Source organism: Sphaerodactylus townsendi, linkage group LG05 (genome assembly GCF_021028975.2).
Source record: "Sphaerodactylus townsendi isolate TG3544 linkage group LG05, MPM_Stown_v2.3, whole genome shotgun sequence".
Taxonomy (NCBI): Eukaryota; Metazoa; Chordata; class Lepidosauria; order Squamata; family Sphaerodactylidae; genus Sphaerodactylus; species Sphaerodactylus townsendi.
Window position 1 is genome coordinate 89,515,693 of NC_059429.1, and position 24,420 is coordinate 89,540,112.

Sequence of the window (24,420 nt, forward strand, 5' to 3'; positions counted from 1 at the left end):
TAATATAACCTTAAAGATGGAACAAACAGAAATTGAAAGGTAACCAATTGACGGGTAATGTATTGTTTCTTTACATGTTGTATTGTCATAATGTTAGTTAAATAATGGAGAACAACCATTAACACAGCAGAAATACAGGAGACTGTAGAATCTTATTTTAAACCCTAATAATATAGAAACAAATAGGGTATTCATTACATATTTATTGATTTGTGTATTTTTACCACTCAGTAAAAATAAGGATTAAAACTGAAAACAATAGTTAACTGTATTTTCTACAATTCACAGGCACACAGCCTATATTATCAGAAGAGGATAAAAAGCATATAGCTTCATCAATTCATTGGTGTGCTATAGCAATCATTCTCAGTTAGATCCCCTTGTGTCCACAGGAAAAGTGAATTCCAAAAGATCGCTTAAGTACACCAGCAGCTCTCTATTCAGTAACAGATGGATGGAAATAATGTCTCTTATTCCCAGAGTGGACACTCAGGAATTCTGCACAGGTTTAAGGCCATAACATTTTGGAAACATTTTATTTCAGTCCCAAACAGTTTGTTTTGAAAATGCTAAACTAGTGATCTTTTTTTCTGAAATGGTATCAAAAGGTTTCTTGCTTGCTGTGCAGAGTTCAGGATAGTGTGGTTGTTCCTGGAACTACAGGACAGTAGCGTAATGACTGATCTTATGCTGGAACCTGAGATGACAATGTTTACTTCAAATTATAGCCTGATTTTGAGGTCTCCCTAAAGATTCCATGAACTAGGGCCTGGAATTCCATCTGTCACTGATAATACTACTGTTAAAGTGTCTTTGACCTTTCCCAGCTTAGTAAAATATATTCTTGGTATGCCAAAGCTATGGGGAAACTTGTGGAAATGTAAGATCTGTAGCTGTTTCTCACTTCCATCCATGTACCTCAACCATTGGCAGAGACTGTTAGTGAGTTTTGGGAGACCTTAATCAGTGGTGATTCTCTAGAAAGCTTCTGGCATTCTTTCACACTGGGTTTCCATTTTTGGACTGTAATTGTTTTGCCAGCTATAAGCACTAACCAGCCTCTCTCCCATGGGGCTCCAACTCCGTCGTTTCATAAGGCAGTATCCAGCCAATCCCAGAAATGCTAGCAGCAGACCAGCCGTGACCAAGGCAATAAGTGTCTTCCGGGTATAGCTCTTGTGATTTTCAATGCCGTGTTTTTCATATTGTATCCCTAGCTGGAAAAACATAAAACAGAGCCAAAAATATAATAAACAGGAAACATGTCATATTCTTAGGACCTCCTATTTATATCCAAAACACTCAGTTGAGTTTCTTTTTCCTGCTTTAGTTGCAAGGGGAGATGAATAGAGAAATGTAGATAGAATTTCCTGAAGCATATGTTTTACTTTCTAATTTTTTCATTGTAAACAGATCTTCAAAGTATAATTTTTCCTTTTAAAAATTGGCCTAAATCAGTTTAAAGAAAAACTTGTACATTAAGTCATTTGTATTTTAATCTACTCTTCTTTCTGAGGTCTGACCCTAAGTGATACCCATCTGTGCAAGATGCCTTATGGTTCTTACCTGTTCTTGCATTGCACCCAAGTTTTAATATTATGATTATAAAGCCCTCATTTTAGGTTCCAGCAAAAACAGCAGTTGGTCAGATCCATGCATCTGCACAACTTCTTTGACAGACAAAAAGTTCCTATGGAATTTCATGTAACTTTTAAAATATTTTAGATACTGTAGTTCCTTACTACACCTATCCCATTTCACATGTGGTTTCATTACCTCTGTCAAAGTAGTTTGTTTCTGTAGGACAGCATCTAATACATCTGCACCTGCAGGTTCCAAAACAAGAAAAGGCTGGATTAGTTAAATTACTAAACTAGTACCCATCTGTCAATCTCCAGGTAGGAACTGGAGCTCTCGCAGAATTATGACAGATCTCTGGACAATAGAAATCAGTTTCCCAGGAGGAAACTGTGGCTTTGGAAAGTAGACTCTTATGGCACAACATCTCTGCTGAGCTTCCCAACTCCATATTCACCCAAGCTTCACCCTCCAAATCTCCAGGAATTTCTAAACCAGAGTTAGCAAACTCAGTTTACAATCATAACCTAAAGTGACTATGGAAGGCCCTTTCCGCACGGGTGTTTTATGGCGCCCTGGGGACGGCAAAAACGCTGTCCCCAGGGAGCCATTCGCACAGGGGGCGCAACTGCTGCACAGCCACGCCGCCCTCGTGTCGCCCGACCGGCGCGAAGGCGGCATTTCCCAACAACCTCGCTCGGGGAGCAAGGTTGTTGGGAAATGCCGCCTTGGAGCCGCTGTCGTGCGAACGGCAGCGGCTCCAAGGCGCCCTCCCCCTCCCACTCCCAACCTTCACTTACCTGGTCCCTGGCCCTCTGGCACATCGCCGAGGCCTGGGGACATGCCCCTTGCCCTGCGACACTCAAGCAGGCGCGCAGGGCCGGGGGCGTGTCTCCAGGCCTTGGCGACGTGCCAGAGGGCCAGGGACAAGCTGGGTCGGCTGGGCGACGGCGCTCCATGGCACCGTCATCCCAGCCGAATCTGGGACAGTCCATGCTGATGGTCCCAGCGTCGTGGGGTCGGCGTGGTTTATGCCGACCCAACCCCTTCTGCCTCCGTGCGGAAGGGGCCGAAGTGTGCGAAAATACTTCAGGTCTTTACTCAGAAAAAATGCAATACAATACATGTAAGGAAAAACAACTTGAATGAACTGCTCAGTGGAAGAAACAATTTGCTGGCAACTTCCAGCACTCACATATTCTTCAAACACAATGCTAGTGTATTTACTGTAACATATCCCAAATATACTACGGTAGTTGTGATATACTCCTAGTAAATAAAGCAGGGTAAATAGAGCAGAAAAAAGTAGTGTTGTCAAATCAGACCGAAAAACAAAACATACTATACCATAGGCTACAATAATGCTCTTAGGTCTTAGATAACTATGCAAAGACACAGTGTACACTTAATATGCACATATAAATAGATAAGCATGCAATATGAACCCAAAGTTCATGGGGAAGGAATATCCCTTCAAAGCATGTAGTTCAATTTGAGCATCCAAATGTTGAATGTTCAAGTAGTCCAACTGGATGAGCCCCCTGGTTCTATGCCCATTTTGTGGAAATATTAAATCCACTTCTTCAGAACTGGTTATTGCCCAGTTTTCTTGGGGTCACAGAATTGTAAATCTAGCATGAATGAAAATCTAGCATGAATAAACACAATATACTAACTGCAACATTAATAAATAACATCCAAAATTGGTATACTAAAATTAATAATATAACAATAGTGCATAATAAATAGTACATAATCTTTACAAAAATATTATATAGCAGCCTTTGTAACTTACATAATTCATGTTCACAGTAGAAATATTCTTACAAAGTGTGTCCCATCAGTGTGTGGCTAAGTGTCGAATTGCATGCTGTTCTATTGCACTTAGGTTAGACAGCATGAAAGCACATTAAAGCTTGTTATGCTGACTAGTGTTTCTATGTGACGTAATCCCTAGGATCTTGCTTGTTTGTTTTTGCTTTGGTGCTTTCAGCGCTTATGGCAGACTGGCAGCAGACTCTGTGTGCTGCAAGTCTGAGGAAATTACAGTTTGATCATAAAGAGAAAGCCTACTAGATTTACAATACTGTGACCCCAAGAAAACTGCAGGCAAAAAAACTAATAACCAGTGCTGAAGAAGTGGATTTAATATTTCCATGAAATAGGCATAGAACTAGGGAGCTCGTCCAGTTGGACTTCTCAAACATTCAACATTTGGATGCTCAAATTGCTTCGAAGGGATATTCCTTCCCCATGAACTTTGGGTTCATATTGCATGTTTATCTATTTATATGTGTACATTAAATGTGCACTCCATCTTTACATAGTTATCTAAGACCATTTGGAGCATTATTGTAGCCTATAGTGCTGTTTAGATTGGGGCATGTGTAATATATTCATGACTGGAAGAATTTCAAGGCCTTGTTTTATAAGACATTCTATTTTAAAGGCACACAGGATGCCACAAATAGATAGTTGTAAAGAAAAACCAGTCTGGTTTTGTGTACCTTCATTTTATCTGGTTGTCAAGGATTCAACACCCTTCACACTGAGAGTGAACCAAAGAACTTCTTAAACCCAAACAGACTGAAACAAAAATCCCCCTATGGTGGCAAACCATTCAGACCTTAAAATGCAGAAATAAAATAAGTAAATTCAAATTTTCTTAATTGTAAACTATGCCCACTGACCTTTCTTGTTAATTTCAACCAGCAGTAGGCATTCCTTGTGCAGCTCCGAATCGGCCAGTTTGATGTCACATTGATTTGACTTCTTTTCACAAATCACTTTTTTAAAGTGCTCTCCTTTCTTCTGTCTAAACTCTTGCTAATAACAGCCAGGAGAAAAAAAGGAGCCATTAAACAGATGTCAGACTTTCCCTTTAGCCTTTATTATAGAATACAAATATCAGCTGGCAAGCTGACTGTCACAGGCTTTTGTGGTGCTTGATATCTTTCTGACATGAAGGGGTGTTTCTAAGACACAAGGTTTGGCCACTGAGGAAATCTGGGATAAGCTGTGTTTACGGAAAAGGCCATGGTCTGGATAAATCAGGAGTCACCAACGTGAAGTTCATGAACTACCAGTAACTTGCTACCAATATTTTTTTTATTTTTATTATTAGTTTTATATATCGCCCTCCCCATGAGGCTCAGGGCGGTTTACAACAAGATTAAAACATACAGTAAAAATAATTTAAATATTAATTACATAAAAAACAGAACCCATTTAAAAATGTGGATGGCGTCTGGCTACCCCCCGCCCCCCCTTGTGTCCACGGGAGGCCAGATGACATGGTAGATGTTTTTAACCAGGCTGGCCAAACGCCTGACGGAACAGGTCCATCTTGCAGGCCCTGCGGAAACTCTGTATGTCCCGCAGGGCCCTGACCTCCCTAGGGAGCCTGTTCCACCAGATAGGGGCCAGGGCTGAAAAGGCCCTGCCCCTCGTCGAGGCCAGCCTGATCATTTTTGGGCCAGGGATCACGAGTAGGTCCTCCTCCAAGGAGCGGAGGGGCCTACCGGGGCAATATGGGGAGAGGCAGTCCCTCAGGTATGCAGGTCCGAGATAGCGAATGGCTTTGAAGGTCAAAACCAACACTTTAAGCATAATCTGAAACTCAATTGGCAGCCAGTGCAGATAACACTCAGATTTATACCCTGAATTTTGTTGTGGTTCAAGATAGCTTACAATAATAATTTGAAAAAGCCAGTGAAAACCAGAATAACATAGCAAACTCAAATTTATTTAATAGGATTTTTCTTTGCATAGCTGATAGTGACTTTTTTGATGCTCTTACAATCTCATGGTCTGTTTCAATGACAGAACAAAATTTGGCAACATTGAGGGTAGCCAAATATATTTGTCATTACCCAGAAATAGCTTTCATTGTAGAAAAAGTTGGTGACACTTGGCATGACATGAAGGGATGCAGTGTTTCCACTCAGTGCCAATTGCTTGTGGATCTCATTTCTTGCAGAACAATTCACTCATTAGGAACAAGGGACAGAGGCCTAGCCCTAGACTATACACGAGCCATGTTCCTAGCTATGGCTGTTTCCGCATGGCCATGCTGGGGGGTGCGTTGGTGTATACAACGCCGACGCACCCCCCGGGACTGTTCATACGAATGGTCCCAGTAGGGGCAGGGAAGACGGCGCAGCGCTGCACCATCGCCCGATCGACGTACCTTCCCTGTGACCTTCCGGCGCGTCGCCCAGGCCAGGGGACATGCGCCCTGACCTGTGCGACAGCTCTGGGGTCGCAGGGCAGGGGGGCATGTCCCCAGGCCTGGGCAACGCGTCGGAAGGTCGCAGGGAAGGTACATCGATCGGGAAAGGTGGGGATAACACCTTCCAGCCGCTGTTTCCAGAAAACCTCGCTCAGGGAGCGAGGTTTGGAAACAGTGGCTTCGCGCTGCTGGGGGGGAGCGAGGGCAGCGCAGCTGTGATGCAGCTGCGCCCCCATGCAAACAGCTCCCTAGGGACGGCGTTTTTGCCATCCCTAGGGCGCTGTAAATGGCCCATGCAGAAAGGGCCTATGACTCCCATAGAAATGGTTTCTTACTTCTATTTCATTAGTATAAAATGTTTTAAGTAAGTCAGGATGTCATGGGAACTGGGGTTGGGTTTACAATTATATATAACAAGTGAGTGAAGAGCTTCGTGGATTAGGACTGAAAAGCTTGGAATGCTGTTTCAGCCATGGTAGTGCACATCTTGTCTTGTACCATGGTAGCTACTGTAAGTGAACAATATCAGGCTTTCCAGGAGGTGACAATAAAAGGAAAACCACCATAAAAAGATGCTCAACATTTGTCAAGATCTTAGGATATCTATTAAAAATATGGTTGAGTTACAAGTCTAATTTTACAAAGCTGATGAGTAACATTGTAATCCTTCTACCGAATATCTTCTTTAAGACTTGAACATTGAAAGAAACAAAGTTACAAGAACCATCTCCTTTTTCATTGTCACCAGACAGGAGATGAGGGAAATAACAAAGAAATGCTTGGTCTTCCTGTTTAGGAAATGCCTTGAGTGTTTGAGATGGCTGTTTTTGATCACAAATTTCACAAGGGATAAAGTCTTCCCACACAGTGATTTAAATAAAGTGAACCCTCTTCTCTCAAACAATCATGATTCTTAAGTGGGAGGAGATGGGGAAGAAAGTCAAAAGGTGAAGCTTTTTTTTTCCTTTTGGCCAATTTGTATTTCAAACAGGATGGAGCTTCTGGGATTCAATATATACACATCCTTTGGGTTGGGATCAGGGCCAAATTTAGCTAGAACACAGCTAAAAATAAGTACTCCGAAGTAGTACAACATTATAGCATGAGCAGGGTTGATGATTCAGAAGGCTGATTCTGAGTGCTTAGTTTTTCATGGGCCTTTTCCACATAAATTGTTTACAATGAATCTTGCCACTAAAGATGCTACGTTTTTTCCCCTTTGAATTCTGGACATTTGCCCCTGGAAATGCTTTCATTTCATTTTTCCAACATTGTTTTCCCAAGTACTTTTACTTGTACATTTTCTTAACCGTGTGATCATGTTGAAACTGTCTTTATTTCTCTGCCCTGCAAAACACCTGACCCGTATCTCTTTGTCATGTTGAATCAGTGATGTGACATTGAGGTAGAGATAAGAAGCAGAGGTAATTTGATCAGCTTTGTCTTTCACATAAACCTTGCAATGTTAATGTTCAGGCTCAGATACACAGAAGCAGAGGTGATAGGACAGCTTTGTCAATTTCACATAGACCTTGTGATGTTAATGTTCAGGAACAGTGAAAAGAAGCAGAGGCAATTGGATCAGCTTTGTCAATTTCAGATTGAATTAGCAATATAATGTTAAGGCAGTGATATAGTTATATATAGTTATGTAGGGCCTGCAGTTAGGAGCATGTGAAATTGACAAGGGACTGCTGCAAGAACAATTGGGCTTTACTGCAGTTTCAATTTGACCAAAAATGTGTTTTTGGGTGAGGGGGCTGTGTGTTTCTGCTCCTTTAGGTAATAGTGCCTGCTCCGGGGGCGGGGGGGATTGGCTTCCATTTTGTGTGGGTTGGTCTCCATGGTAGAAATGGAGGCTGAGACTTTTTTTGAATTGCAGCTTCAATGTAGCTGCACAGTAACACTAGAGCACCTGCATGAAAGAAAAAAGAGGGAGGGTTCTTCTTCTATGTCATGGATGACATCCCATGACCATTAGGAAGAATACATTTTCAGCAGTTGGTGTGGAATAAGTGCAGCTGAAGAGTTATGGGGGAAAACAACTGGGGAAAAGGAGGTGTGCAGAATGATTTCACAGAAATGTTTCTAAGACACAAGGTTTGGCCACTGAGGAAATCTGGGATAAGCTGTGTTTATGGAAAAGGCCATGGTCTGGATAAATCAGGAGTCACCAACATGAAGTTCATGAACTACCAGTAACTTGCTACCAATACTGAAAGATTTATACCCTGAATTTTGTTGTGGTTCAAGATAGCTTACAATAATAATTTGAAAAAGCCAGTGAAAACCAGAATAACATAGTAAACTCAAATTTATTTAATAGGATTTTTCTTTGCATAGCTGATAGTGACATTTTTGATGCTCTTACAGTCTGTTTCAATGACAGAACAAAATTTGGCAACATTGAGGGTAGCCAAATATATTTGTCATTACCCAGAAATAGCTTTCATTATAGAAAAAGTTGGTGACACTTGGCATGCAGTCCATCAAGGTAAACTACAAATGGATAGTCACAACCATGACAAGCTAGGAATATAGAACCTAAGAGTGGTACAAAAACAGTAGGGTTCACGCCAGTGACCCATGAAGCAGTAAATGTTATATATGAATTTGACTGTAACAAATAGGAAACCTGGAAGGACTTGTAGAGGTCACTTATTTCCTCCTATATCTCTTCCTGCATGCACACTCTATCTTCTTTCTCTTCTCCTGGCAGTCCCATATCATGTTTCCCCCCTGCTTTCTTCTCTCCTTTTTAACCACCAACCACCAACTACATTTTGTCTGTTCCCACTTCAGCTATATTTATTTATTCACTTATACTATACTTTTGTCCCCAATGGGAACCCAAAGCAGTTTAAACCATTCTGTTCTCCCCTTTCCCTCTCAACTACCAAGAGAAATAGATTAAGATGAGAGTGTGATCCACCCAAGATCAATTAGTAGGAACGCCAGCCCCCAGGTGGGACTTATGGATACCCTGGAATTGTACCTCATCTCCAGATTATAAAGACCAGTTCTCCTGGAGAAATGACTGCTTTGGAGGGTAGACTCTACAGCAGTGATGGCGAACCTTTTCAAGACCGAGTGCCCAGATTGCAACCCAAAACCCACTTATTTATCGCAAAGTGCCAACATGACGATTTAACCTGAATACTGAAGTTCTAGTCTAGAAAAAACAGTTTGCTCTGAGACACGTGTTACTTGGGAGTAAGCTTGGTGAAGCAACCGTGCAACGCTTTGAACGGGTGAATCACGATCCTAGGAGGGCTTACTCAGAAGCAAGGCCAGCCTAGATATATGTGTGTATGTGTGTGTGTGGGGGGGGTGATTTTCTGCTCCCCCCACATGATGAACTCTGTGCGCACGTGCCCACAGAGAGGGCTCTGAGTGCCACCTCTGGCACGCGTGCCATAGGTTTGCCACCACTGCTCTACAGCATTGTATCTTACCAAGGTCCCTGTCTACCCTAGGCTCCATTTTCAGATCTTCAGGAGTTTCCCAACCCCCCCCCCCCCCACTGCTGGTGCCCAGGGAGGACCTGGCAAATCTGACAACCCACGAGTTTCCATGTCAGAGGGTGGATTTGGTCCTGGGTCTCCCTGATCCTAATTTGAATCTTTAATCATTATACCAAACTGGGTTTTGTGAGGTGGCTGTTGTTGAACAGAAACAAGCAGCCTGCTTGCATGAGTCATGCGAGTCACACTGTAGCAAGTCACCTGGGTTTTGCTCACCAAGCCTGACCCTGATGAACCATCCCACAAAGGCTAAAACAGCCCTAGAAAGGGTCCTGCCTCCTTCCCTTCCCTTTTACTGACAAAAGTTAAGGTTTGAAGGCTGCCAACACTGTTGTGGTAGCCTAGCAATGGCCACTGAGATCTCCTTTCTTAAAGGTACAGAAATGGTTTCTATTCTGTTTTTTTTAAACTGTGTGTTCTGCAAGCTTGGTAATTTTCACAGGTTTGTAGAAATATCTATCTTGTATTTCATGGCTCCTGTATCTAGACTTGAGTATCTACACATGGGACCACACTGAGAATTAGGTAATTTGGCAATCCATCTATCAAGAAAGCTCATCCAAATACTTTTGGACTACTTTGTCTTTAAGTCAAACAGAAGATTATAGACAATGAAAAAATGTAGAAAATAATAACACAATTAATACTGTGATGTTATTCTCTTAATAAAGTAGTATATTCCAATTACAATGCATATTCCTATTCAGTGTGTTTGGAAAAGACAGAGAATGAATGGACCATGTTAAAGTGATGTTGTGCACTTCTTTTCAAAGTCCAAAATGCAGTCACTAACCAAAATTTTAGTGTCCAAAATTTGGTCACTATCTGAACCAGGCTGTTTGCTAACCTGTCCCTTGTTTTGATTGGGAGAAGCCATCTTCTCTGGACATCTCTTCTCTTGACTGGTAGAACTTTCTTCGTACCTCACTTCCTCTCTCCAAATAATTTTGTGTTATACATCATCTGCCTTGCTGCTTACTGTGTCCAGTGCCTTATTTATTTTTCCTGTCATTAGCTGTTGTCTCACCTTTACTTTTCTCCTACCCCATCCTTCCAATCCTGTTTGTTTGTTTGTTTGTTTGTTTCTGCCTGCCTGCCTGCCTGCCTGCCTACCGACCAACCATGATAAAATGCAACCCATATGTACAAGGACTACTTTGATTTTTTTTCCTTCTATGCAGCAACTGGCACATAGTGCAACCCTATTAGCCCAATCCACAGCTTAAGCTGACTGGGGACAGTGTGACTGCCATGCCACCGTGCTTCCTCTAGAGGGCTTCCAGGTTGTACAGGCAGACAGCAAACAGAAAAAAAAACCCCAGCTACCTGGAAACCCTCTGGTGATGGATTGCAAGGAAAACGTAATTTTAAAATGCAATTCTGTTTAAGCAAACTTACTGTTTGCCTTTAGAGTGGAGCAGGAAAGGTGTAGAAACCAAGGAGCCACATTGGCTGTGGCCTCCTGCACTCTAATTGGAAGGTAACAGTATGATGCAGAGAAAGGGGGAGGAAGTTAGCTCCCTGCCAGAAGTAGAGTGAAGATTTTAGTCAGAAAGATCTTGGAAGCACAAGAATCAGGGTGTTCTCTGTGAATGGTTTTGGCTAGAATAGTTCCTACTATTAACAGCTGCTAAGTGCTGTTTGTTATATCTGAGAGAAAACTAAACTCTGAGGGGAGTAGAACAGCCAAGAGAGTGTCTTATTCTACTGAGTATCAGTCTGAGTGCTGAGATTGAGCAATCATACACAGGCACTGCATGGGTTTATTGAAGGGCCAGGTAAAGGCTTAATAAACCAGAATGAAGACTTCTTGTAGACAGAGGAAAATTCTAGTATATTAGTTTGTCTGAGGTGTAGGGATTTGCTGTAAGTTTTCCTCAGTAAGAGTTTATGCTTTGTTTTAAGGATTTTACCTAACTTGGAAAGCTGTGTGTGTGGGTACTGAGTGAATGTACCAAGACTATGTTAAGATCATGTAAGTGAATAGCCATAAGCCAAAACATCTAAGCAAAGGAACAGCACAAGCTGCGAAACATCTCTGAAACTACCATCTAAGGCAGCTAACCTGAACTAAGTAATCTGAAGTGCTAAAGTAATCAAAACTATAACTCTCTGTGCCAAGCTCTCTTGAGAATAGTGTAAACATATTTTCTCTTGTCTTGTCTCAATTATCCATAAATATCCTTTCCTTCACCATTTTCCTGCCTGTTAAATAAATCTGTGCCCCTGTTTAAGTTTAAATCTGCCTCTGTATATTTATTTTAATGTGCCTAGTGTGGGGAGTGTCTGAATCAGAAAGAAAAATAAAAGTCAATGGGCATGCCTTCACCTTCTGGTATGTGATAACAGAATTGAGGGAAGATGCTTTATACTTCACACTATAGTTATTAGAAGTACCTCAAACCCTGAAGTGAAAAGGCAGGAAAAATCAGTCAGTGGTTTCCCTGCCTCTGTGATACAGATGGCTGAGTGGGTGTCCACCACATCTCCATAGGGCTTAACATAAGTTCAAAGCCTTGGCCATGGCATTCCCAGTCCTAAAGCCCAGGTGGAAGCTGACTAAAGTCAGTTCTACTCCCAGGAATGCTCCCCTCCCCCACCCCCTTGATCTATGACCAGTATTGCTCCATAGCAGTGTCCACTTCTGGGTTTCACTGCCACAGAGCTGTGGGGCACCTGGCTGCTGATGCCTTTGCCCTGTCTACTTATGCCAGCAGAGGAGGCAAATGCATCAGAGGAGGCAAATGCATCAGTGCAGCTGGATGTTGCTTCCACAGCCCATTCATCCTCCTCCCAATCTGGATTGGATTGTAAAAGTACTTATCTGAGGGTAAGTCCCATTGAACAGACCCAAATAGGATTCTGATTAGACCTGCTTAGGGTTACTTTCATAGTGCGGGTGGAAAAGCAGAAGCAGCAATAAGTGTTGTTGCTTCTTTGGCTCATTAGAATTTCAAGGCATTTCACTGTCTCAGAATACTTACAAGAATCATGTTAGGTCAGTCAGTAATGTTATCCTTGTATCACACAAAGAGCTGCAAGGTAAAGCCTGGCCTATCTAATGATTTGATGGTGGAGGCAAACCTTGAACTAAAGATTTTCTGGTTCAAATAGCCATTGTAGTATACTATCTCAGTTACTATTGTCACATTTAATATCTAAGATCTTGCAGTTTTTATTATCCCTCTACTCTTTTTAGACATGGTTAGAATTACTCCATCATTGTGCTTTCCTCATGGTGTGGCAAGTGATTCCTGAGAACTATAAACAAATTGGTCCCAAATGTCCATTGGGGAAGTTGCAACATGGAAAATACAGCTGTTTCTGAAAGGATTAAGTCATCTAGTAAATGTTCTTTGCCCATTTTTCCTGTTATGTTCAGGGCTCCAGATTTTCATCTCCAAGCAAAACAAGAGAACACTGGTATTTACCCACTAAGCACAGAACTGGCAACCACAGTGAAAGATTACATTTTTAAAAAAAGATAAGGTTGGTTCATGGGAAAGTTTTTTTAGACTTTGGTCAAATACATTGGACTTTGCTTCCACACAGGGATTTTTCTTTGCATGGAAAGTGGGAAGCCCCAGATTAAAGACAGGCATTGAGCAGTACATCCACATGATGTACTGCTCAATGCAGTCATGACTCATGGCATTTGAAGGGTTTTCCCCATTAATCTGGAGAACAAACCTGTTTTACTCCACTTTAGTGGTGGTGGCAGATGAAGGATTCCTCAGAATACTCCACTCAAACCTGCCATTTGCAGGAGGTGTAGCTAAGCCCTGCTTTTAAAATTGAGTAGGCCAATTCCTTGCTGCATTGTATTCCCTATTTTAGCCCTTCAATGGACTCCCCCCCCCCGCCATTTCCTTACTGTGCTGTGTGCTGCAATGTCACAGTACATCTCACTAGGGAATGAAAATGAGGAGGAAAGGGGTCATGGCAAAATTGCTGTTGTGTCTGTACTTTTGTACAGGTGCGATAGAGAACAGGAGCAGGATGACAAATGTGATGGCAATAGCGAGTGGCAGAATACAAAGATATCTGGACATTTCATAACCTTCTTCTGTCATTCCCCTTCTTTCTCCATCATTGTTCCTTCTAATTTTTTTTTAACATTTATTCAGTTTAAAAAATACTATACTACATAGAATTTCACTTATTCCAGAAGACCTTATGCCTGGGACACTGGAGGATTTATAATAAAATCCTGTGAATTGTATTCACAGACTTTGGCTAGGTAGACTGGAGAGGAAATGCTTCTTTGCTGTTTGTGTATGTGCGTGTGGAAAGTACAACAATTTCAGAGTTGTAAACCAATTTACAAAGACAGGCCAAGAAGAAAATGGTGAAATTCCTCAGGGCCTTCTATCTGCTCACAATTTATACACACTTATCAGTTTATTCAGTAAAGAATAATTGAGAAAAACCAAAGAAGCTTTTCCAAGACAAAGATAACTAGGATAGAAGTTTGCAACCAGGAGTCAGTTCCTAGAGAGGTGTGTCATCCCTTCTGGGTTATCCAGGAAGTAACCATGCTGATAACCATTTTAAGCAATGTCAGGAAGTGCCAGCTGGAGGCAGGGAATTCCCTGTCTCTCCCCCCCTCCAGGACACTGGCAATCCTAATACACTTGAGAAAAGGAATATAAATGTGTCTTTATGGTTTAAATATTCCCTTAATGGACCTTGAGAGCTGGGAAATGGTTTTGTTCACATCCATTAGGTCTTGGAAGAGATGGATTTCCCTCCTAACCAAAAAGGGTGATAGCAGGTGAGTTTCTGTGTGAAGAGACAGTGAAGTTTTGATGCTGGAAAAGAGAGAGAGAGAGAGAGAGAGAGAGAGCCACTGCTGAGGATTGGTTGGGGTATCTTGGAGAATTTTGCCCTATAAGTGTTTTTCTCTACCTGTGCTCAACTTGTAAATAAAGCAAATATCACTGAAAAAAGCATAAGCCTTCAGTTCTCTCTTCTCTGAACAAAACTAACCCAAGTCAACTCTAGCCTCTGTAAGTTCTCACAATTTGGCGAAGTAGGGTACTCGCAACAATATATACAGCTTTGTACTCAACACTGATAAATGTTTCATATCTCTTAGCACTGATATAATGGATGCTACCAATTAACAGGTAAACAGATTAGGGAGTAGATACATTGATTTTTTTAGGCTCACCAGATGAAATTCCCAACAATATGCAGTTTGCTTTTCAACTAACATCCCCACTAGGTGGCTTTAGTGTCACAGCTATAAACTCCCTTGGGAGTTTGTTTCAGGAGCTGTTCATCATGATTATTATTAATATGTTTCTAGCATCTGTAAACAAGCCTCCTATAATGCTAGTTGACAGGAGGCTACAGGATGGAAGACAAACGCTCAGTATGAATCTAGATTTAGTGTCACCCTTCTACTGTTACTGCATTAATTGTACACCAGTTGGATCCCTACGTACTTCCCCACATACTTCCAGCAAGCCTTTAGCTTGATGTGAAGAGATTGAACTTTGATTCACCAGACTTTGGGGAACTACTGCTCTCCCTTTAGACTAACTTAATCATCAATATAAAATTAATTCTGTTCTGTGACCAACCCACCATAATTAACACCCCCAAGCAACATAGGCCAGAGGCTGACGTGTATCTCAAAAGCAAGAAGTATGCAATTCACCCTTTTATTGAAAAAAGCTTTCTCTGTGTTGTGTAAAGCAAGAATTTTATTTTAGCTAAATGGAATGGTCTGGAAGTTAGAAGACAGATTCAGTGAGGTGGATGACAGGAAATGATGCCGAGCAAGAAAACCAGGGGAGGCAAGTGGTCTTCCTGGGGCTCTTGCTGCAAATAACTGCAAGTTAATATGTTGTGTGGAATGAGTCAGATCTGGGAACTAATTTTTCCACAAGCAAACATCGTCTTGCATGGTTGTGACAGCATATGAAATAATCATTGTAAAACACTCCACCCACTGAAAAGTGTTTAAAAAATCAATAAAAATTATGACCTTTTAATAATTTTAAACTGTTAAGTTATAAATTAGATGCACCTCGGTAATGTACCCCAACCTGATTTATGTGTGTAAAATTTCAGGGAGCAGTGATGGGAAAAGAAGAACTCAGGTGGGACATTCTAAAATTGAAATACTTTATGTTCAAAGACACCAAAAAGCATCTCTAACTACAAAGTGAGTATGAGTATTAGTACTCTTTTCTTAACCTGGGACAAGCCTTGACAGCAACAGATTTTTAAACCCTTTTGCATTATTGTTGGTTCCTAATTACTAATTCTGTTTGGATATTACTTACACATGAGTAGGACTCATTGAGCTTCAAGCATATCACATGAGAAGCAGTCACTTGCTTGATATTCAAGCATGTGATGTTGCCCTAGAAAACAAAATGAAACAACACTGTTACTGTTTCAACAAGAAGATTGTTAGAAAGCTATCAAACATTAGACACTTTACCATAACAGTATTCTATGTCTATACCATTCATGAAGTCCTAGCTTTCGTAGCACCAGTTTCTGTTCAGAGTAGACATGAGCACCAATAATTTTTATTGGCAAATTTTGGATTTGGTTTTTTTTAACCCAGAAATCTATCAATTTTATTTGGCTATTACCGAAAATACGAAAATATTCAGGTTTAAAAATGTGTACCTGAAATTTGTCAGTTCTTCCTCCCTGCCATTTCCCAAGCCCTCAGGGGCTTGTTGGGGAGAGAACTGCCCCACCTGGCATTTCCCAAGCCCCAGAGGGCTTGGGAAGAGTTGGAGATGTGGCAGAGGTTCTGAATTGCTCCCTAGTCCTGGTGGTTAACTGAGTACAAGTGATAAATTGAAACAAAACCCTGAAAAAACAGGTAATGATGGTTGGGAAGATTGAAGCCTTGAAAGACAGCGTTCTACCCACTTTCGATGGAGCTCAACTGATCTTTGCCAACTCAGCAAAAAGCCTAGGAATTATACTGGATCCAGCTTTGTTATGGTAGAGGCAAGTTAATGCAGCTGCAAAAAAGGCTTTCTACCAACTCAGGCCAGCCCATAAGAAGACCCCATACCTTGGTATGCCTGACCTGCCCTGGCCATGTGGACTTAAGGCACAGTAATATTGAGACTAAGGTACTGTAATACACTGCATAAAGTACTGGCTATCACATACAAACTCTTCATGTTCTTGGACCCTCTTATTTGCAGGACCGTCTCTCCCCCTATGCTCTGCTCATGTCAACAGGGGGCTTCTGCAGGTGCCAATCTGCAAGTGGGCAAAACCAGAAACTGCCCGTAAATGTTCTTTCTCTATCAAGGCTCCAGCCTTGTAAAATGACCTGCCAAGGAGGTAAGAAAAGCTCCCACTATTTTGGCTTTCTACAAACTGTGCAAAGCTGAACTATTCAAGAGAGCTGGTTGTTGTGGGGTTTCTGGGCTGTGTGGCCAGACCACGGCCACACAGTCCAGAAAGCCCCACAACAACCAGTTGAGTCCGGCCATGAAGGCCTTCATAAGAACATAAGAAAGAGCCTGCTGGATCAGACCAGAGTCCATTTAGCACTCTGCTCCTCCCAGTGGCCCACCTTCAACAATACATATTCAAGAGAGCTTTTCTACACAGATTATAGCATTTGGTTCACAAAATTACTTGGATAAATGATTGGGATTTTTGGTCTGTACTGCTAAGTAATTTTTGTACTCAGTGGCATACCTAGGCAAACTGGAGCCCTGGGCAAAACCTGAGTTTGATGCCCCCCACATGGGCAGCCACCCTCCCCCATCGTGACCAAACAATGATTTTTTTCCACCAGGTCATTTCAAAGTCACCATCACATTATTGAACATGCCCCAACTCACAAATCTGAACACAGCAATGGGCCATGCCACACAGCAGAAATATTTTTAAAACAATTTCAAAATGCTTTCAAAATGTTTTATTACTGCTATGACAACATTTTATGGTGCTGTATCCAGTCCCCCCAATTGGGGGAAACAGCATCAGTTTCAATCTTATTTAAACTGGGGACCCCAGATTCTCCCTTTAAGGTGGATTTAAAAGGAGAATCTGGGCTCCCTAGTTTAAACAAGTGATGCTGGAATCCACCCCCCAACAGCATCATTTTCAATGGTGTTTAAACTAGGGAGCTCAGATTCTTCTTTTAAATCCACCTTAAAGGGAGAATCTGGGGTCCCCAGTTTAAACAACATTGAAAGTGATGCTATTTTGGGGTGGATTCTCCCCCACCCTGAAACAGCATCACTTTCAATGTTTAAACTGGGGACCTCAGATTCTCCCTTTAAATCCATGCCAAAGGGGGTGGATTTAATAATAATAATAATAACAACAACAACAACAACAACAACAACAACAACAACAACAACAACAACCTTTATTAGGCATTGAGAGAATAAAAGAAAGAAAGAAAACAAGCATTGGCAGGAAGGGGGGGATTTAAAATGAGAATCTGGGGAAATTTAGGGGGTGCCTGCTGTCAGGGGTGCAATTATTAAGATAGCAGCACCAACATTTCAGAGTATCTTTGTGAGACCCTACTGATGATACCACCCAGGTTTGGTGAAGTTTGGTTCAGGGGGTCCAAAGTTATAGACCCTCAAAGGTGTAGCCCCCATCTTCTATTAGCTCCCATTGGAAACAATGGGGGACGGGGCACTCCTTTTGGGAGTCCATAACTTTGGACTCCCTAAACCAAACCTCACCAAACCTGGGTGATATGATCAGGAGAGGCTCCTGAAAAATCTCTGAAGTGCTGCTAGCCTAAAAACCGCACCCCCTGCAGGCCAAAAACAGAAAAAACACTGAAAATTAAAAAAAATCCCACAAACAAACCTGCATTTTTGGCGCCCACCACAAGGGAGCGCCCTAGGCAACTGCCCACTTTGCCCAATGGGAGGAACACCTCTGTCTGTACTGCTTAATAGGTCATGTTAATACTTATGCTATGCTTTAGTTTCTGATGGTTCCAGAGGTCTAGTATTCTAATCCATTATTTCTAGTGTTGTAATGCATTGGTTATTGAATGTCCAATGTAATTGATTGCACTGACTCACGTAAGCTACTGTGAGAAAGCAGACTATAAATAACATAAACAAAGATCCCATTTTGCTGAACTTACTAAAAAAAATTAAGATGGTCATTTTTTGCTGTTAAAACAAGAGAAGCATTGCCTTCTATTTGTATTAGCTTCCTTGGACTTTAGAGACATCATCAAGTATCTGATAGGCTATGTAATAACTCCTATGTTCCCATTAAAATCAAACAACACTACAGTAGCAGCTATGATAATGCTCACTCTGGAACACCACCATCACCATATCATACAATACATTAATATCAGTGCCAGGTGCCAGGAAGTAGAGTCTGAAAATGTGTTGCAGGAGGCAGGGAGAAATGCCACATATCTGTAAACATCTATCCCACTTTGAGCTCCCCAAAGAATCACAGTCTAATAATAATGTCTCTTTGGCTCTGCCCTAATATTTTGAATGACCAGGGTTAGAACTTACAAGTATTTCCCACAGAGGGTGAACATATGTACTCATTAATTAGTGAGACTACCTAATGAATGGTTTGATCACAGATTTAACACAAAACTCCAAACACTGAGAATATACTTTCTCCCCTTCCTTTGTATTCTGACCAATAGTCAAAATCCATTACACTTCTTACCATCATACTGCTGGTACCGGCTTGGGCTGTGGTAGGTGAATCAGAGAAGTTATTTGGTGGATCAGTTGCAGAAGCATTTTGAAGAACTGTAGGTGAAGTCAGGGGTGAAGTTGTTGTCTCTTTGCTAACATTAGATGTTGTATTGTCTGCTACTGGGAGCTGTGTAGCAAATGTTATATTCTCTGCTGAAGGGGAATCTGAAGGGCTGGTGGTGACATCTGAAATTTCTGAAGATGTTAGAAAGGGAGGAGGAAAAGAACGTATATGAATGTGTGACACCTACTGAAATCAGTCCACAGTATGGCAGTGAATGGGATGCAATAATAACTTGTCATAGTATATGATATCAGGATTGGAGCATGGAAGATTAACCTCCCAGTTACTCAAAGCTGGAACCTGTATGGACGCTGTTGAAATTCCATTCAGTCTGTGGTATTTAAGCAGCGTAGGTCTGCAAAGAATAGCAATGCAGGTGGAGGAAAGTGTCATCAAGTTGCAGCCTACTTATGCCAGCCCTGTAGGGTTTTTAAGACAAGAAACATTCAGAGGTGGGTTGGCATCTCCTGCCTGATATTCCTTGGTGGTCTTCCATCCAAATACTGGCTGTGACAGGTTTTCAAGCTTCAGAACTCCCAGGAAGATAAGATTGCAGATCTGTCAATTTGGCAGTTCTGAAAAGCATTGGATCTTTGTTTGTTTATTTACAACTTTCAGCTTAAGGGCCACTTGATGAAAATACCCTGTATTGCACTTCTCCATGGTAGTTGACAAAATTTTTACCAAGTAAGGCCTAAATGAGGAGGCAGGCAATGACAAACCACCTGTGAACATCTCTTACCTTGAAAACCCTACAGAATTGCCATAAGTCAGCTGTGACTTAACAGAACTTTTTACCACCAAAGCCTAAATGAAGAAGATTAGGAATCACACCAATTCCATTTTACCTTTTGGGGTTTGACTACTCCTTTTGGAGGCTGTGGAAGCCTCTGTTGCAAGAGAGCTGGCTGTTGTTGTTGATCCTTCAGTGATGGAAAGCTTTGAAGGAGAAATTCTTGAAGATGATATAGTAAGAGAGGATGTTGTACCATCACCTGAAACTTGATCTTCTGGAGAAAAAAGAAGAAGTTTACTAGGGATCTACACTCAGATATTTACTAAATCAGAAAATTTAAAATTATTTAAAGTGGTACCCTCCTCTAAGGCCCTTTCTGCACAGGCCAAAAGCAACGATTTCGGATCAGTAAAACACCATTTTGGCAGGGACCTTTCGCACAGGCGTTGCTGCCAAATCGCTGGCACTCTGTTCCTGCCAAAATGGTGTTTTCAAAACTTGCTTGGGGAGCGAGGTTTTGAGTAAACGTCGGCTTCCATTCGGTGCCATGTGAACGGCACCAGGTGGCAGCCGGCATTTCTCCCCCGGCCCTTCCAAATGATGCTTACCTCCAGTCTCCTTCCGTTCACATTGTGGAGGTCAGGAGACACGCCTCTTGGCCTTCGACTCTAGGGTCGTTGCTCTGGCCGGGGGGGGGGGGCAAGTCCCTTGCCCTCCACAACGTGACGGAAGGAGACGGGAGGTAAGCAAAGTTTGGGAGTGGCGCAGCCTGTTCGAAGGCTGTGCTGCAGGCGGTGCGCCCAGCGGGACCATTTGTGCAAACAGTCCCACGGGGGTGCATCGGCATAAAGTATGCCGATGCACCCCTGCAAACTGGCCGTGTGGAAAGGGCCCAAATTTATTATATTTATTGAAACCCGCTTGCTGACTAACTTCATACAACTTTATATCTACATTATGTCATAACAGTTCATGAGCAAGTTTAAATCTCAGTTTTTATATTTAGTGTTTGCTGTGAGGTATTTTTTTACTTATGTGATTTTGGGAATTGAAATCCATTAGGGAATTAATCTTTGGGCAGTCATTCCTTTTTCATTTGTAGGCTGAAAACAGTATGAAGGAAGATGTTTCAGTGAGTGCAACTGCACACGGAGGATACAAATTTCCCTTTCCCCTCTTACAGGTTCCCAATCAAAATTAGGATATGGAATATCTACTACTTTAAAATTGACAGGGGAATCTTGTCATGAATCTTCTTAATTTTGATTGCACAAAACCTATGATTTTGGAACTATGGCAATAAGAACAGAAACGTTAAGGCTTCCCCTTCTATTCTCTTTCTGATATATCACAATGGCTACCTTTTTGTTTGTCCTTTATATAGCAAGTGTCCTTTATATAGTGTCCTTTATATAGTGTCCTTTATATAGCAAGGTGATAAGTCCAGAATATTCTGTAAGGTGTTCTAGATAGAACACATTTATCCAAATATATTTTATGTTTCCTATGATGTAGTGGTTGAACTGCTGGAGTAGGATCTGGGACACCCAAGTTCGAATCCTCATACTGCCATAGAAGCTTCCTGAAAGACCTTGGGCCAGTTACTTTTTCTCAGCCCAACCTACATCATAAGATAGTCGTGAGGTTAAAGGAGAGGAACTATAAACCACTTTGTGCCCCCATGGAGAAAAGCAGGGTATAAATATCTAAGTAAATAACAGAAAATACATTTCTTTAAATCCCACTCCTCTTTTTTATTTAAAAATGGTAATTACAATAATTTTGGGGTTTTATTTATTTATTGCAGTTCAAGTGGCTAGACACTGAACAAGAAATCAATTATTTTCCTGTGTTTGGGTAAGTTGTTTGTTTATACCCACAAGCCTTATTAAAAGAACATTCTGTTGTGCAAATGGATATGGTCTGTCTGCCAAAAAGGCTGGGTTATCTTGAAATTAATCTAGAACAAATATTGAGAGCCAAGTGCCTGAAACAGCAGGCTCGATGTCCTGAATGATACCACCAAAGATGTGAGTAACACATTCACCATGCTAATTCACCATGCTAATATAAAATCTGACATAGGATCATGCTGAAACGTTCATTTTTTTTAATATTTATCAATGAAAGCCTGCACCCTCATCAGCTTTGCATGAAAAGGTCCCCAGGACTACAACTTCCCTATGTTAGTGTGTCTAAAAAGCAGAGGATGAAATAAACAAAGGTAACTGAAAGCCTTATTTCCTTCTGAACAAGAGAGATACTTTACACATTCCAGTGCTATTACGACATTGTTATAGATGATGGGGATCCATTCTATTTATCAAGCATTCACACACCATTTTAAGTCAGAGGCTTAAAAAATGCTCTGCAAGTTTAGAGCAGACAGACTTGCCCAAAAGATTGGCTATACCTGTTCACAGTGCTTCCCTTTAGTGAAAATAATTTTGTAATTAAGAGAAGGATTTGCTCCAGGGACGTTCTTTAGGCAGCAACAAGTTCAAACAAAGCATTCTAAAAATTGTTTTAATGTCAATGTGGTCTAAATTAGCATAGCTATGGACATCAATTAATATCATGATAACGTTTAGGCATTGGAGACCTTTGGCCAAAATCCAGTTACAGTGGTACTTTTTTGTTCTCCAACTGTCAACCAAGGAATATGGAAGAACAGTGGGTTTTTCCACGAAGATTGAAAAGACTTCTGGAATCATGTTTTTTTTCACAATGAAGAAAAAATCAGATCAAGAGTCCTATAGCTTACACTGATGCCAGGCTGAGACTTGTGGACTATGATTAGGAATGGATTTTAAACAGCACAAGACATCCTCAATTTAAATCCCACTCCCTTTTTTATTTAAAAATGGTAATTACAATAATTTTGATGGTGCATGCTGAGTGAAGAAACCATTTAAAGTAATGTATTATCGAAGGTTTTCATGGCCGGATTCAACTGGTTGTGGTGGGTTTTCTGGGCTTTGGGGCCATGGTCTGGTAGATGTATCAAACCATGGCCACAAAGCCCAGAAAACCCACCACAACCATTTAAAGTAACTCTAGCCAGTAGGCTTCATACAGTTAGATTTGTATGAAGCTGTGCTTTAATTACAAGGAAGGTCTGCAATGCAGTGGCTGAAGCAGAATTTAAGGATTCTATTCCTGGCTTTGCAAAGAGAGGGAGGTGAGATGGCATGTTTCCTCCAAATAGCAGAAACACATAAGAGTCACTTGGGTATCAGCCATTCTTTGTTCTTAATCCTCCCTTGTTAAGACTAGTTCAGCTATGAAAAAGAGAATTTTGGACAAAGCTTTAAACAAATTTTCAATTTAGGTTTCACTTCTGACCAGTTCAAAACAGTGTAAATAAGCTTAGCAAGTAGAAATCGGAGGGGTGGCTCATACTTTTGAAAACTTCTGCACCTATATGTGTCTTGCATAACTAGTGGATCTTATAGTCTAGCCTTCCTACAACATTACAAACACATTTTACTAATTAAACAGGCTGCTGCTTATCCAAACTGTATGTTTAGAGATGCCCATAAAAACATCCTATTGTAGAAAAAAAGAAGTACCAGACATTAATTACTCCTTTAAAAATATCCCAAAGCAAATATTAACGGAAATAGCAGACGTTTGTTCATACACCTAACCTACTACCTTTCTGCCATCATATGGACAAAGAGCCAGAAAGTGATGATAAAGGTCCCCATCCAAATTCACATAACTGTACTTCAGAAGGAAGAACTGCCTGTAGGTTGCATTTTAACAAATGATAGCAGTGGTGCTCTCTCTGTGATTCACAAAGAGCCACATTCATAATTACCACTGACCAAAAAAAATGTACATTTACTTCCATCCTTAGTATGACGCATGAAGCTCTGGGAGGCTTACAGCTTTTCCATTCCTTTAGAGGCAGCTATTTTAAAGTGGGAACAATTGCTGACCACATTCCCCACTATTTAAGAAATTTGCCCGGTTTCCTGAAACATAGAGTGGATGTCATCTGAATGAATGATGCAGAGAAGAGCCACAAGCTTTTTATTTTTATAATATGGCTCCCAAGTCACTGAGCGAGTATCCCTGGTGGGCTTGTTCACATCAAGAGTGTGAGGTCTCCGTCCAGGGAGTGTGCCACTGTGTTCTATGCAGCATTCAGCACACCTTTTAACCAGCGGATTATTAAAATGTCTCATCTTTAAAATTAATGGAGAGAGAATGAATAAATGGTGATCCCTCATGAAATCCAGAAAATAATCATCTAGCTAGCCCAAAGTTACTTGTAAGAGAATAAGCTAATAAAATTAAATTATTTATATTTAACCATCTTATATGTAAATTGTATTTATTAGCCCTGAATAAATTCAGCAATTCAGTCAAATTATTAAGAAGGAACAGCAGGAGAAAAAAGAGAGAGGAAAAGGAGGAGGAGAGGAAGGAGAAATAATCAGGGTGAAGAATTGTGTGTCAAATGATCAGCCTTTAGACTTGAAAAAAGGTGAGAGGCAGTGACAACTATTTTTTTCTTTGAACTTAAGCTGCTTTGCAGTGTAGCCCTAATTTATCCCCTCCCCTCTGACTTCAATAGG

The 24,420-nt window shown here is 41.2% G+C and overlaps 1 protein-coding gene across 1 annotated transcript in view; it reads right to left on the reverse strand.

Moving 5' to 3' along the window:
* The window catches only part of CD34 (CD34 molecule), a 92,001-nt gene that overhangs the window by 2,922 nt on the left and 64,659 nt on the right, over positions 1–24,420 (reverse strand). The window contains exons 5-10 of the mRNA XM_048497880.1: positions 19,947–20,108; positions 19,003–19,229; positions 15,630–15,710; positions 4,269–4,404; positions 1,777–1,826; positions 1,056–1,217 (exon numbers count right to left, since the gene is read on the reverse strand). Of these exons, the coding sequence (XP_048353837.1) occupies positions 1,056–1,217; positions 1,777–1,826; positions 4,269–4,404; positions 15,630–15,710; positions 19,003–19,229; positions 19,947–20,108 (818 nt within the window). The remainder of the gene's footprint in view (positions 1–1,055; positions 1,218–1,776; positions 1,827–4,268; positions 4,405–15,629; positions 15,711–19,002; positions 19,230–19,946; positions 20,109–24,420) is intronic.